General features: G+C 40.7%; 1 protein-coding gene across 1 annotated transcript in view; it reads right to left on the reverse strand.

The window, feature by feature from the left end:
* Positions 1–16,814, reverse strand: part of CFAP299 (cilia and flagella associated protein 299) — a 761,000-nt gene that overhangs the window by 514,731 nt on the left and 229,455 nt on the right. Inside the window, exon 3 of the mRNA XM_077476172.1 lies at positions 11,847–11,937. Within this exon, the coding sequence (XP_077332298.1) occupies positions 11,847–11,937 (91 nt within the window). The remainder of the gene's footprint in view (positions 1–11,846; positions 11,938–16,814) is intronic.

Consider the following 16,814-nt stretch of genomic DNA (forward strand, 5'->3'; position numbering starts at 1 on the left):
TTTCTGGGCTGTACTACGGGTACAAACAACAACTAACAGGTGGTATCCCTGCAATTGTCAGAAGCAGGAAAATTTGTTTTGGGTTGTTCTTAGGTGGTAAATTACGATAATAGCAAAGAATATACAGCTAAATAAAAAATAAAAATAAAATAAAAAAAATGTATATTTTGGGCCAGCATTCCTTTAATAATAATAAAAAAAATCAGGACGCATCCATTATTATTTATCACCAAAACAAAGCCCAATTTGTCCTGAAAAAAAAGCAAGATATAATCCACCTAGATAAGCTAAGAAGTTGTGAGGATATGTACAGTTTTACTAACACATGTCAAACTTGCAAAATTGTGCTTAGGCACTTAGATTTGTTTTTCCCTTAGGTGTGAAGGGGTTAAAAGTGAAACGTAAAGCTGAACTTTGGGTAATTGTTTTACCATGCAGTGGAGCTGTGACCCCACTGCATGGGTTAACTGCACATTTTGTATACTTTTGTCTACTTACCCAATCCTCTGCTCCAGTGGCAAACAGCGTTCCCCCATGATCCAGAGCTGGACTGTTCCTGACATCTTCATGTCTGGAGCAGTTCTATGGATGTGATGATGCCAGGAACAGTCCACCACACAAGACCACTAGACTGTGAGGGGCAAGAGCCACATGAACCAGTCTTGTGCTGGGAGGATCCGAGGATTCAATAATTACCTCCGCTCTCCTCTCCCTCAGGCAAAAATAAGCAGTTAACCCATGCAGTGTGGGCACAGCTTCACTGCATGGGGAAAAAAAATTGCCAAGGGTTCAGCTTTACCCAAAAGCCCCAAAAAAATATGTTCCATTTAAAGGAGAAGTATGGCCAAACCTAATTTGGCCATACTTCTCCTGGGGATGACAGAAGTGCACTTACAGTAGTTCTGCACTCCTTTGCCCCAGATTTAACCAAGACTACTGTTGGCTGACATCACAGTGAATGGTCTGCCGTATGCATGGCAAGAAGAAATGTTTAAAAAACGTGCAAAGTTCCTGCAAACACTGGCATTAATTAATATTAGGTCAGACCCAAGACACTGGGGTTGATTTACTAAAGGCAAAAAAGCTATTCACTTTACAAAGGCCATTGCAGTTTGCAAGGGAAATTCCCTCAAAGATTAGTGAATGAGATGAAGATCTGATGAGTTCTATTATACAATCTAGTACAAGCAAAAATACTAATATTTTTCACTCCTTGCATGTGACTCCTAGAGCACATTCCCTTGCAAAGTGCAAATTCCCCTGTAAATTGAACAACAATAGAGTAAATGTAAAAATAAGAATAGATGCGCTACTAAATACCTAGTGCAATTTACATAATATCTGTGCTACACCTGTGCTAAAAAGCCAAAGGCACACTACTAAATAAAATAGGTGTGCCGCTACATGCACAATGAAACAAATTAACCGATTGTGAGCAAGAGTTTAGATAAAAAACAAAAAATAATGAGAAAAATGATACAAAAATAGATCGGCAATACATGAACTGTTCTAATCAAAAAACAAACTGTTCTACTCAAAAGAAAGTCCATGAAAGTGCACAATGTGGTCATAAAATGTGATCTGATCTTCATCTAAGTCACAACAATATACAATCACAGTCTGCTTAAACTAATAACAAAGAATTAAATGTTACCATGTTTTTATTGAACACACCATGGGAACCTTCACAGTGCAGGTGGAAAAAGTAGGTGAATCCTTGGATTTAATAACTGGTTGAACCTCCTTTGACAGCAATAACTTCAACCAAACATTTCCTATAGTTGCAGATCAGATGTGCATAAGGCCAAGAGTAATTCTTGACCATCCTTCTTTACGGAACTATTTCAGTTCAGCAATATTCTTGCGATGTCTGGTGTGAATCGCTTTCTTGAGGTTATGCCACAGCATCTCAATCTGGTTGAGGTCAGGGCTCTGACTGGGCCACTCCAGAAGGCGTATTTTCTTCTGTTTAAGCCATTATGTTGTTGATTTACTTCTATGCTTTGGGTCAATGTCCTGTTGCAACACCCATCTTCTGTTGAGCTTCAGCTGGTGGACAGATGGCCTTAAGTTCTCCTGCAAAATGTCTTGATAAACTTGGGAATTCAGGGCCTGGATGGATGATAGCAATCAGCCCAGGCCCTGATGCAGAAAAGCAGCCCCAAACCATGATGCCCCCACCACCATACTTCACAGTTGGGATGAGGTTTGAGGTTGGTGTGCTGTGCCACTTTTTCTCCACACATAGTGTTGTGTTTTTCTTCCAAACAACTCAACTTTGGTTTCATCTGTCCACAGAATATATTGCCAGTACTGCTGTGGAACATCCAGGTGCTCTTGTGCAAACTGTAAACGTGCAGCAATGTTTTTTTTGGACAGCAGTGGCTTCCTCTGTGGTATTCTCCCATGAAATCCATTCTTGTTTAATGTTTTACGTATCGTAGATTCGCTAACAGGGATGTTAGCATATGCCAGAGACTTTTGTAAGTCTTTAGCTAACACTCTAGGATTCTTCTTCACCTCATTGAGCAGTCTGCGCTGTCCTCTTGAAGTCATCTTTACAGGACGCCCACTCCTAGGGAGAGTAGCAGCAGTGCTGAACCTTCTCCATTTATAGACAATTTGTCTTACCATAGACTGATGAACAGCAAGGCTTTTGGAGATACTTTTATAACCCTTTCCAGCTTTATGTAAGTCAACAATTCTTAATCGTAGGTCTTCTGAGAGCTCTTTTGTGAAAGGCATCATTCACATAAGGCAATGCTGCTTGTCAAAAGCAAACCCAGAACTGGTGTGTGTTTTTATAGGGCAGAGCAGCTGTAACCAACTCCTACAATCTCATTTCATTGATTGGACTCCAGTTGGCTGACACCTCACTCCAATTAGCTATTGGAGATCTCATTAGTCTAGACGTTCACATACTTTTTCCACCTGCACTGTGAATGTTTATGTGAATGTGACTGTGATTGTCTATTGTTGTGACTTAGATGAAGATCAGATCACATTTTATGACCAATTTGTGCAGAAATCCATATCATTCCAAAAGGGTTCACATACTTTTTTTTGCAACTGTATTTTGTAAACACTTTGAAAATCAACAACCTGAACTGCCAATTATTCCTTTTGGTTTGTAACCTACACAGTGGTGTTACTAAGGAGGTGTGGGCCGCACCCGGGTGACACAAGTTTTGCTCTGTCCTGTTGCAAGTTATATATAACATGTTTCAATTTCTTTTTCTTTTCTTTTTTTTTTTTACTATACAAGTGTTCACTGTTTCATTATGATGTTTGTTTTTTTTGTTTTTTAACAATTCGTTTTTATTGAAAATTTTGCATATGTCATATACAGGTAGAAATAGACATAACAAAGAAAGAGATACAAAAAAATAAAAAAAAAATAAAAAAAACCCATTAAGAGAATAACCCGTATGACAAATTACATGAAAATGCCAGTTCTCTTAGGTAGAAAATATACATATAACAACCATTAACGTAAAAGCCTAGACTTATTATCATCCAAGGGTGCTGAGATAAGCTGTTTAACAAACTGGCAGACCCCACTGGGTGGTGGGAGCTATCCTCTCTACTTAGATAGAAAGCTATGGGTATTCTGCTTAGAGGAACAGGGAAGGAGGGGGATAAGAAAGAGACGGGGAGTAGGGGAAAGGGGAAGAAAAGGAAAGAGTAGGAATGGGGATAATAGGTCAATGGACCAAGGTCTGGCGGTCATCTCCGGTCTACCCGTATAAAGCACTCATTAAGATCAAGCAGGTTTGTACCAATCTGTCCACATTCGCCATCATTATGATGTTTGTTGAAATGGCATTTTGTGAGCGGGCAATATGTACCACTTTCTTAGTGATATTTAAGGGATTGACACATTTCAATACTTATTTTTTGCTCCTGCTCTTGCATCCCATTGATGGGAATTCCATTCCATTGCTAGATACTTGTTTGCCTCACAGACCAAAGGTTTTCAGCCGTCCCCCAACTGCAATGATTATGGATCACCTTTATAACAAAAAATAATGCTAGCATTTCATTAATAAGTATGCCCTTATAATAACATTTGTGAACACTTTGAAAATCAACGATCTGAACTGCCAATTATTTATTTTGGTTTGTAACTTTCACAGTGGCATTATTATGGGGGTGCAGGCTGCACCAGAGTGAAACCTGCCACATGAGTGACACCATGGCCAGGACGGGGGGGGGGGGGGGGGGGGTGACAGATGACAGAGTGCAGGCAGTGCTGGGTAAAGTCTGCTTGTTGGCGGTTGAGCATGCACATCACTGCACAGATCACCGCCAAAGTCCAGGAATAGAGACCATGCACAATGTTCCCTTGCAGAGCTGAGGTGGGGTGCCGAGTGCTGGAACGCTCCTGCATAAAGCACTTCCACTCTGCCCGACAGATAATTTCTAGTCCCTGCCTCTCACATATTATTCTGAGGCCGGGACAGGAAGAAAGAGAGGCGCCATGAGGGAGAGTCCCAGAGTGCATGTTGCTAGGAAGTAAATGAGCAGTAACAGAACCAAAGCAGACAGAGGCAACTATACTGTATATTGCTTAACAGTGTAATGCTACAGTGAATCAGCCATAAGGCTTTTGGACTGGTTAACTCCTTGGTGGGTGTGGTGGGTTTTGTAATTGGGGGTAAAGGGGTTGATTAACTAACAATTTCATTACTCAGTAATGTGCAGCATGAAGTGGTTAATGTACTTATGCTGGTCACTGATGCATTAGAGGCCAGTGTCAGTGTTAATTAACCCATTCATGCTGCAAAACAAAGGGGTTAACTAACATTGACCACTAATACAGCAAAAAGTGGTTAATTACACTGCCACTGGCCACTACTGCATTAGTGATCCATGGCAGTGTTAATTAACCCCTTGTGCTGAATTAGTGGCCAGTGTCAGTGTTAATTAACTCCTTCATGCTGCAGAGTTTTAAAATAGCATATCGCCACTGACAAACTTTGTTGGGGTTATTATTGCAGCTACTGCACCAATGCTGGGAATAATTGGAGAAACTGGAACCAATGCTGGAATACATTGGAGAAACTGGCACTAATGTTGGAGATCATTGGATAAACTGTCACCAATGCTGGGGGTTATTATTGCAGAAAATGGAAGCAATGCTGTAGGTTATTATTGCGGAAACTGGCACCAATGCTGTGGGTTATTATTGCGGAAACTGGCACCAATGCTGGGGGTTATTTTTGCTGAAGCTGGCACCAATGCTGGGGTTATTATTGTGGAAAGTAGCACCAATGCTGGGTTATTATTGTGGAAACTGGCACCAATGCTAGGGTAATTAATGTGGAAACTGGCACCAATGCTGTGGGTTATTATTGTGGAAATGGACACCAATGCTGTGGGGTATTATTGCAGAAACTGTCACCAATGCTGTGGGTTATTATTGTGGAAACTGGCACCATTGCTGTGGGGTATTATTGCGGAAACTGGCACCAATGCTGGTGGCTATTATTGCTGAAACTGGAACCAGTGCTGCGGATTATTTTTGCTGAAATGGACACCAATGCTGTGGCTTATTGTTGCAGAATCTGGCACTGATCCTGGGGTTGTTATTTGCTGGGGAGCTCTATTTTCATATGATATTCAAATTTGCTAGTTGCTTGATAGTTGCTAACAGCACTACCATTGCCATTATATGCAGTGCTATATGGGAAAAGATGATTGGGGGGGGGGGGGGGGGTGACACCATGTTTTATTGCCCCAGGTGACACCAACCCTAGTACACTGTATGAATAAAAAGGAAACCTGTATGAATAGAAGGAATAACCCGCATGGTGTCATCTAAACCACCTACTATGGCAAAAAGTTTATGAATGGGATAATGTACTCTAAAACATAGGGATGTTAAGATTCATCAGTTGCATCACAAGCTGTTAGTGGAGATAAAATGAACAGAAATGCCAGTTCCCAGAAGTGTATACATTATAAGAATGCTATCTACAAAAAGCACTATAGAATCCGATATAGAAATGCATTTATATTTAAAAAAAAACAAAAAAAACTGTGCTATATTTATTTAGCTGTATCTGTACATTGACAGTCTCCCTGTTATCACTGAATCACTTAACTATTTTTAAATGTGTTTGAGCAGGAAAGACCAATTTAATGTGATAAAATGCCTCAGAGAGGTATTCCAAGAATCAAAGTAGCCAGACTGAGCCTAACCATTTACAACTTGCGTAATTCCATTGCCACATTAGAGGAAAGCCAAATTATTATCTTATGCAATAGATCAGATATACGTTTCTCAAAAATAAACGTGGAACGTATGTGCAATTATACAAATATTGGTTTAACGGTCTCTCCATGAAGTATGGATGAATGGATCTGTAAGACATACCTATCACTTTCTCATAACGTTATGTCAGGCTGACTGGTGAGCTTTCAATGAATGCCTTTTCATTACACATACCATTTTACATCTATCAGTAGTCCAGAATACACTTTGCTGCTATCGAACGTGCTTCCCCCTTGCGGTACTCAATAGAGCTCTTAATGTCACAGCCAATAGTCAAAACTCTATGTCAAAGGAGAATAGCTACACAGATTCAACTTACATGTGAGCTGTCTGCTCTGATCAGAGTGTTTCATGTCAAAGAGAACAAGCATGATGGGTGTCTGACTGAATCAGCATAAATGAACATCAAGGCTTTTCATTAATGAATACTACTGTATAAGTCTTTCAGGATCAGAATATAAAGTTTACTCTAATAAGAAATTAGTGAAGAAAGTTTGAAATGTAACTACAATCCACGGGGTCCTAGTACATAATTAAAATGGGGTCCCCTGTGTCTCTTACAAAAGAGCTCTTGGAATAAATATATGACCTCGGCCAAGTACTCTGCAAACAAATCTAAAACCATGTACTAAGCTGAATGGTGGCTATGATCAAAGATTTGTTATTGCAGCACAAAATTCACAGCTGCCTATTGTTTTGTTTTCTACTGCTTTGCCAAGGGAAGTTCAAATGCAGCCAGGGCTCTGCCCAAACAACCCATTGCTTTGGATGATCTTCTGTATCTAGCATTTTCCCTTGAACCTTAGCAAAAACGGCACATCATATTGCATATCAAGCAACCTGAAGGAGAAAGTACCAGTGAAATGTGAAGCATATAGTAAATTATGGAAAAAGGAGGAGTATATAATAGGCCTGCAATACCCATACTCAGCGCTAGGTCAACTCCACAGCTCTGACAGCAGAGATACAATAAGAGTATAAAATAATAGTATTTTTTAAAACATCTTATAAAAAATACTAAAAGAAAATAAGCAGCTGTTAAAAACAAGTACAATGGCAGCAGGTAGTATAAATATAAAAACAGTCCAAACACTGAATGTTATAAATACTAAAACAGCGCTAATAATTAAATTAATAATATGGTAATATTATAAACCAGTGGCAAACACCCTAGTTATAAATTATTATGTAGCAGACGGTTAAGGTAGGACAGTTCAAAGCATTAAAAGCATTCAGGGTGTTAGGGACAGTTCAAAATATCCGAGGTGTTGAAGGTAATCTATAGTTGTTATCCAAGCATGCCTTCTACCAGAGAATAAAGAGATCCGTATTCCACCATGTGCATCACATTCCCCCAGGGCTTCAAACTCACTAGATGCCTCTAATATGCAAGCCTTAGGCCCCTTTCACATGGGACAGATCAGTAATCAGTGATGATCCACTTGCTCAGCGGGGATCGCTCCGTTGTCCCCGCTGAGCCGGCGGCGGACAGGGTGGTCTCTGCACACTGTGCAGGGACCACCCTGTCAGCTCTCCGCTCTCCTCTATGGGGGATCGGATGAGCACGGACTGTCTGTCCGTGTTCATCCGATCCACTCTGCAGGCAGATAGAAAAATAGGATTTTCCTCCGTCTGCAAAATCGGACAATAGTGGAGGCGGACAATAGCGGGTGTCTGCGGATGTTTATCCGCAGACACCCGCTATCCCATAGGAATGCATGTATGTCCGTATTTCATCCGCAAACGGATGAATGAAATACAGACATAATATCCGCATGTGTGAAAGGGGCCTTAGGTTTGGTATATATCAGCTGCTTTAATAACTGGTATACACAGTGCATTGCAGTTTGTTGCACATGGGGCTGCGTAGCCACAGACCAGTGAGGGTGCCCATGCTGACCCATGTACAAAGCCAAAAGCTCCTACAGTGGGCATGTGAGCAGCACAACTGGTCTACAGAGCAACAGAAGAAGGTGGTCTAGTTGGATGAATACAAGAATGGTTTGGGGACACAACAACAAGTTTGAGGTGTTGGCTTCTGAATTCTCCAGATCTCAATCCAGTCAAGCAGCTGTGAGATGTGCTGGCAAAACAAGTCAGGATCAATAGAGGCCCAACCTCGCAACTTACAGGACTTAAAGGAAATGCTACTGACGGATTGGTGCCAAATACCACAGCATACCTTCAGAGGTTTAGTGGAGCCTCGATATTTGCAATGCTCCATGGGGTATAATTTTGTGGCATCCACCGTTTGGAAGATAGCCCTGTCCTGGCTTTAGGTGGATGTGTGCTTTTAAGACATTTTTTTCAACAAAAAGTCATAGTAATAAGCTGAGAGGCCCATAGGGGTTGGTGAAGGTTTTACATGGACACAGCTCACAGTGTTTTTATCACCTGTGGATGATGACACGATTTAATATTCATGAACACCTTTTGGACATTGTTGTATTGCTTATTTGATATTGCAGCACTAGTTTGAGCACACTGGTGATATGGAACTTTCACAATGTGCCAAATTCACATTTAGCAATTCAATTTTATTGGTTTTAATATGTGTAAGTATACATGTGCACATAGAATTGTGTTATTTGTGCACGTACCTTAATGGATATTTGTTTTTCACTAATTGTTTGATTTGATTATTATAATCAGCACTATATGGTTTTACGTACTGCCTCTGTGTAATAACTTATTACTTATATTTAATGATTTCAATAATTGAAGTCAATGATTTATTCTTTACAATTTTTTATAGCAGCATATAGTTTACACATTATTTAGGGGATTTTCCTGCTTTGAGATTTTTTTACTTTATGCTTGCAGATCATTTGTACAGTGTGCACAAAATTCCTTATTTATTAAAATCATATCATATTAATAACCAAAAATCATTTTACTGCACTTAGATCAGTTATTGATGGTCTATCATGAAAATAAAATGCGGGCTGCTGTTGTTCTATATACTTAGGCCAGTGCCACAGTAAGTATTACCTGTGATTAAGGCTGGGTTCACACTTAATTCGGATGCGGCTCACAGCAGGGGTCTGGTGCATCACTGTCCTCTGTTTCAGGCCCAAATGTTAGCCTGAATTCAAACCTGAAACTAAGCCAAAGGCACGCAGGACCCCTGTGCAATTCGCTCGGCAGCCATCTCAGAGATTTGTAAACCGGCTCCATTGAGAGATGGTCACAGCCTACTGTCATGCGAATTGGATGTGGAAAACCACATCTAATTTGCATAAGTGTGAACTCAGCCTTAAATTGAATGCAAACCTGAAAAAAAAGTTTTAATGAAGACTTCTACCTGGTACAGTAGAGGAAGTCAAGACATCTGTGCCCTACATGAGAGCAGAAGGTGTTACGATTCCAGCTTCACATCCCTCCTCCTTTCTTCTCCAGCTCTTCCAAGATTAGCTGTTCCACACCTCAGCATGATTGGGCATGCTGAAGTCATGTGGTGCCTTTTCTGAGTTTTGACTGGATGTTACTTAAAACTTAGGAATAGGAGAGTAGGAGAGTGTAGAGGTGGGCGGGGAGTCTTGTGACATCACGACTTTGCCCACTGAGCTCCAGAAAAGAGACCCGGCCACCGATTCTAGAGTTTTGCGGGGCTCCCACAGCTGAAGGGGCTGACATTTGCAAGGTAGGGATATATGCAGGAGACTTGCATGTATATACACATTAATACTATGCCATTAGTTAATATTGGGTGAGTGGTGGGTTTACATCCACTTTAATGAAAAAGCTGTACCAGTGGATCCTTTAATTGGAACACTAGGTGGGGCACAAAAACGTACTATACATTCCCTAAAAAAATGCATTCCCTATTTCCTGGATTTATACAGATCCATTCACTGCAGATGAGTAAAATAGTAGCACACAACTTTAGACTGGATGCAGTTTTAGTGCTTTTTGCATTTTGCAGATTTGCACTACAGTCCATTCACCATGGTTTCCTATGGAACACGTTCTGTAGTGCAAATTTGCAAAATGCAAAAAGCACAAAAAATGCATAGGTGTGAATCCAGCCTCACATAGGCTGATTTTATTTTTGACTCCTTTCTGTTGAATCAGCCATGCTGGGTCATTTTAATGATCTGATTCTAAGACAAAACAAGGAGTTACTCATTCTTACATCTCTATCAGGTACACACTTGAAGACAACTTTTTTTTTATCTGAAGGCAAATAGGCACAGTTGCTGAGACATACAGCAAAATAGCAGAAATCTGGGATATCACCTGACAGGCAAACCAAGATCTCCTTCCTAGTTTGTTGGCACAGAGTTTTTTCTTTTTTGCCACTCAGCAATGTCCAAACTACAATGACAACTACATGCATGTGGAGTAGGCACAGCAAATAATTAATTTAAAACTGTAAAAATGTACACTAATGCCGTGTACACACGATCGGACTTTCCAGAAAACTAGGTCCGATGGTCTTCCTGTTTAACTTTCAGCAGAGTTCCGACGGACTTTCCGAACTAATGGACTTGGAGACACACGAATGGACTAAGGCCTCCGTCACATGAACGATCCGAACCGATGACGGATGGAAAAGTAGGTTTTTCCTCTGTCACACTTTTTTTCTGATCGGAGCGGGTCGGATGTCAGCGGACATGTCACCGCTGACATCCGAAGCTCCATAAACCTCTATGGAGCATCCGTTCAGGTCCGCCTCAAAAATTGACAGGCGGACCTGAACGGATGCTCCATAGAGGTTTATGGAGCTTCGGATGTCAGCGGTGACATGTTCGCTGACATCCGACCCGCTCCGATCAGAAAAAAAGTGTGACAGAGGAAAAACCTACTTTTCCATCCGTCATCGGTTCGGATCGGGTGACGACGGACTCTGCGGTCCGTCATCATCCGATCTCCTATAGGGGAGAGCGGCGCTCTGACAGGTCCATCCCTGCGCAGTGTGCAGAGACAGACCTGTCATCTTCCTGCTCAGCGGTGATCAACGAAGCGATCCCCGCTGGGCAAGTGCATGTCCATGGGGCGGATCAGCACGGATCCGCCCCGTATGAAAAAGCCCTTAGTCCGTTCGAAAGTCTGCTAGTTTTGAACATGATGACGTAAACGGGACTAAACAAGGAAGTTCAATAGCCAGTAGCCAATAGCTGCCCTTGTGTCGTATTTGGTCGGTCAGACTAGCACACAGATGGATGGTTTTCCCGATTCCCGGAATTGAGTACGTCAGATAGATTTGAAACATGTTCTATTTCTAGGTTCGTCGGATATGATTTTGATTGTGATTATGATTTTACGAAAAACAATCGGGCTAGCCCACACACGATCAGATTGTCTGACGGACTGATCCCGACGGACCTAGTCTGCTGGAAAGTCGGGTCATGTGTACGCGGCATTACAAGTACAAGAGCACACACTTACAAAAAGTAAGCCAACAGTATATTACATTCTAAACATTTTTCTGACTAAATCAGCTGATACAGTAAAATTTCAGCATTGTGTGACTGTAGACAATAAAAATGTTTCTCGATTAGTATATCCTTCAGCGCCATTTTCCAATGTACAGTAAGCTGTTGACAATCTAAAATTCTGTACTCACAGTCATCTTCCCATTGCGGTTAGCTTCTTCCCGGAGGGCTAATGCCTTCAGGAAATTATCTGTCAGTTCCTTTCCTGCACTTGACAATATCCTGAAAAATAGGAAAACAATGATAAAAATGAGTATGCCTTAGTGTTCTGCATATGATGTAACTAAAACGACAAACAGTTAATACATTTATAGGATAAATATATAGCATAATCCAAAGTAAAAATTTGAGATGGATTTATTTTATGTACTTATGTGGTCATGATATAATGCGCCTGAATTGGATTAATCTTAAAGCAAATCTGTGTTTTGCTCAAGCAATTTGTTGGTGGATGATGATCTGTAGGACCATGTTTTTCAATTTCAAATTTTAAATATATAACTTTATACCCACTCCCCTCAGTATACCCAGGAGTGTTAAATACCTACTTTCAGCACTGCTCCAGAGATTTTCACTTTGTTTCCCTATTGATCAAGAAAGGCTGTGTAGCATCCACAGTACATCCACAACCCTACACTGCAAAGCTTGCATCCATTCACTTGTCCCAGGCAGCAACAAAGCAGTAAACTTCTAGCAGTCAGTGGGCGTCTCACCCAATCAAGGGGATATCATCACCAATTGGATTTAAAGCAGCATATAGTGAAGCCTGTCTCACTTGGGAAAGGATTTATTGTAGCAACTTAGTGTAGTGGTTAGCACTCTCACCTAGCAGTAAGAAGGGTCACTGGTTCAAATCCCAACCATGACACCACCTGCCTGGAGTTTGTATGTTCTCCCTGTGCATGCGTGGGTTTCCCCCTGGGTACTCCGGTTTCCTCCCACAATCCAAAGACATGCAGGTAGGTTAATTGGCTTCTGTCCAAAATTGGCCCTAGTATAAGAATGGGGACCTTGGATTGTGTGCTTCTTGAGGGTAGGGACCAACATGAGTGTGCAATGTATAGGGATAATTGTAGACACTCACTCAGGTTGAACTGGATGGACTGGTGTCTTTATTCAACCTAACTAACTATGAAACTATAAAAACATATATACAGTGCCTTGCAAAAGTATTCACCCCCCTTGGCATTTTTCCTGTTTTGTTGCCTCACAACCTGGAATTAACATGGATTGTTTGAGGATTTGCATCATTTAATTTACAGAACATGCCCACAACTTTGAAGATGTTTTTTTTTTATTGTGAAACAAACAACAAATAGTGCAGAATAACAGAAAAAGTCAATGTGCATAACTATTCACCTCCCTAAAGACAATACTTTTTAGAGCCACCTTTTGCGGCTATTACAGCTCCAAGTCGCTTTTGAAAAGTCTCTATGAGCTTGCCACATCTTACCACTGGGATTTTTGCCCATTCCTCCTTGCAAAACTGCTCTAACTCCTTCAAACGGGATGATTTGCGCTTGTGATCTTTAAGTCTGACCACAGATTTTCTATTGGATTGAGGTCTGGCCTTTGACTAGGCCATTCTAACACAGTTACATGTTTCCCCTAAACCACTCAAGTGTTGCTTTAGCAGTGTGTTTGGGGTCATTGTCTTGCTGGAAAGTGAACCTCTGTCCTAGACTAAAATCACACACAGAGTGGTACAGGTTTTGCTCAAAAATATCCCTGTAATTAGCACCATCCATCTTTCCCTCAACCCTGACCAGTTTCCCAGTCCCGACTGCTGGAAAACACCCCTACAGCATGATGCTGCCACCATCATGTTTCACTGCGGGTATGATGTTCTTTGGGTGATGTGATGTGTTGGGTTTGCGCTAGACATAGCGTTTTCTTTGATGGCCAAAAAAGTTCAGTTTTAGTATCATCATACCAGAGCACCTTCCTCCATACATTTTGGGAGTCTCCCACATGCCTTTTTGCTAACTCAAAATGTGCCATTTAGTTTTTTGCTGAAAGTAATGGCTTTCTTCTGGCCACTCGCACACTGGCCATAAAGCCCAACTCTATGGAGCATACAGCTTATTGTCGTACTATGTACAGATAGCAAAGTCTCTGCTGAGGAACTCTGCAGCTCCTCCAGGGTTACCTTAAGTCTCTGTGCTGCCTCTCTGATTAATGTCCTCCTTGCCCGGTCCGTGAGTTTTGGTGTGTGGTCGTCTCTTGGCAGGTTTGCTGTTGTGTCATGTTCTTTCCATTTGGTTATGATAGATTAGATGGTGCTCCTAGGGATCATCAAAGATTTGGATATTTTTTATAACCTAACCCTGACTTGTACTTCTCATCAACATTGTCCCTTACTTGTTTGGCAAGTTCCTTGGTCTTCATTGCAGTGTTTGGTTAGTGGAGCCTCTTGCTTAAGTGTTGCAGCCTCTGGGGCCTTTCAAAAAGGTGTGTATATGTAATGACAGATCATGTGACACTTAGATTGCACACAGGTGGACATCATTTCACTAATGATGAAGGTAGGTAATTGGTTGCACCAGAGCTTTTTATAGGCTTCATAAGAAAGGGGATGAATACATACGCACATGCCAATTATCATTTTTTTTTTTATTTCTTAAAAATAGTTTTATGTATATATTTTTTTTTTATTTTAATTCACCAACTTAGACTATTGTGTTCGGATCCATCACGCATAATTCAGATTAAGAAAAATACACCACAATCAAAATGTGAAAACATTTATTAAATGGATGGCACAGTGGTGTAGTGGTTAGCACCCCAGCAGAAAAAAGGTTTGCTGGTTCAAATCCCAACCACAACCATGACACCACCCACCCAGAGCTTGCATGCTCCCCCCATGCCTGCATGGGCCCCCTCCGGGTACCCCCTCCTTCCCCCACACTCCAAAGACATGTCAGCAGGTCAATCGGATCCTGACCAAACTAACCACAGTATGCATGAATGTGAGTTAGGGACTCTAGACTGCAAGCTCCCTAAGGGCAGAGACCGATGCAAATGCACAACACACATGCAATGCGCTGCGTAGATTGATGGCGCTATACAAGCACCTGAAATAATAATTAAATAATATTTAAAAAAGCTACAATCTTTAAGAAACGAAGCGCCCCTAATGGACATTTAGTAAACTATCACCCATCGAAATATCATAAAACATAATATATTAGCGTCATTGCTATTGCCCCCCTTGTGCTGAGGGTGTACAATGAACTCTATAAGGATAATTAATAGACCTCAACTGTTATTAATGAAGCTATTCACGTCCCAATCTACATTTAACCTGAATAGTGTGTAGCATTTTAAATAATAAATCCATCGGTTTTCCATACGCAAGATATCTCTCTTAACGACACTCCCACGCCAATGTGGAGTAAACCTATCAATAGCTGTGAATGTAGTACCTGCTAGATTTTTGTTGTGACACTCTAGGTAATGACGGGAAACAGTATGTTTAGGAAACCCCTTTTTGATGTTAGCCACATGTTCTTTTATTCTAACATTCATAGCCCTAACTGTGCGGCCCACATATTGTAGACCCCATGGACAGAATAACATGTAAACCACGTTTTGGGACATGCAAGTAATGACTGTATTAATATCATACTCTTTCAATGTAACGTTAGATTTAAATCAGCAAATTTTTCTATATTTGTTTCTATTAAGATGGCAATCAGCACATTTGCGACATGGATAGAAACCTTTTCTTTTCTGAAAAAATAAACTTTATTGGGAGTGTCTAGAATGTTAGATGCTACTCTAAGTTTAAGGGGAGGAACTCCTCTAAATACTACTTGTGGATGGTCTGGAAGGACAGGGCCCAACACTATAATTTTTTTAAAACTGCCCAATGTTTTAAATGAATTTTTTTTAACATCATAATATTGGTGTGAGTATGTGGTGACGATATAAAAATTATGATCATTCTGACGTACTTTAGCTCTGCCTTTCAGCATCACAGCTTTATCCATGTTAGCCACCTCACCAATAACTTTATCCTAATCACCAGGAAGGTAGCCCTTATCAATGAATATATTTTTTAAGGAAGACGCTTGTTCAAAAAAATCCTTTTTCATAGTACAATTTCGCCTTAAGCAAATTAACTGACTCTTAGGTACTGGTTTAAGCCATGTGGGGTGATGGCAACTACCCTATATACACATTTCAATCAGCACTTATGAAGTAGGTAGAAATGTTAAAAGTATTCTCTCTAATCTCGATGTTTAAATCTAGAAAATGGATATTAGTCTGGCTGGCCTCATATTGCAAAGAAATGCCCAAAGTATTATAATTAAGCTGTTCCATGAATACAGCCAATGGCGTCATATCGTCATCCCATCCCCCATCTATATATCTACCCCAGAAAACCATTTCTGGTCTCCTAAGGGCATAGATGGTGTCCTCCTCCCATTAAGGTCTTATTCATTTCTTCCACATAAGCTGTTTTATCCATTACCACAATACCATCGCCTTTATCCTTCCTATTTTCCAAGGATTTCAAACCTTCACAAAATATAAAATTATTCCTATCTTTCTTAATTTTAAGTTTATCAATGTCTTTCAACACAAGATCTTTAAATACCAAGATCGATGGAGGTACATGTTCTGGTGGGTTGAAGAGTGAGGCATTTGCTAACCCTGATCGTATGGTCCTTGATCGACCTCTTTCGTATATATTTATGGACATCAATAAATGCTCCACATTTACTTAGAAGTTTATTAGGGGCAAAGTTTAAGCCATGATTCAACACAAATTTTTCATTGTCAGTAAGCATTTTAGCACTAAGATTGAATATACCAGCATCCTTTATACTCTTCTCCTTTTTGGATCAGTAACTCCTCCCCCTCTGTTCCCCTCATTAGTTCTCCACCCCTCTTGCTTTTTTGAGGGCCTTTCGGAAAAAGAGAAGATGTTGGGTAGGATGTTGCGATCACCCTGGGGGGTAATAACCAGGATGATCCCATCCTGATGGCCTATGTCGAGGATGTGAGGATCTTGGAGTGTGATAAGAGTGATGCTGAACAATATATCTATTATTATTGTACAGGATGTATCATATTCTTCTAAAGGTTCATAT

Source organism: Lithobates pipiens, unplaced genomic scaffold (assembly GCF_037356315.1).
Source record: "Lithobates pipiens isolate NorthernLeopardFrog02 unplaced genomic scaffold, aLitPip1_a1.2 Scaffold_13, whole genome shotgun sequence".
Taxonomy (NCBI): domain Eukaryota; kingdom Metazoa; phylum Chordata; class Amphibia; order Anura; family Ranidae; genus Lithobates; species Lithobates pipiens.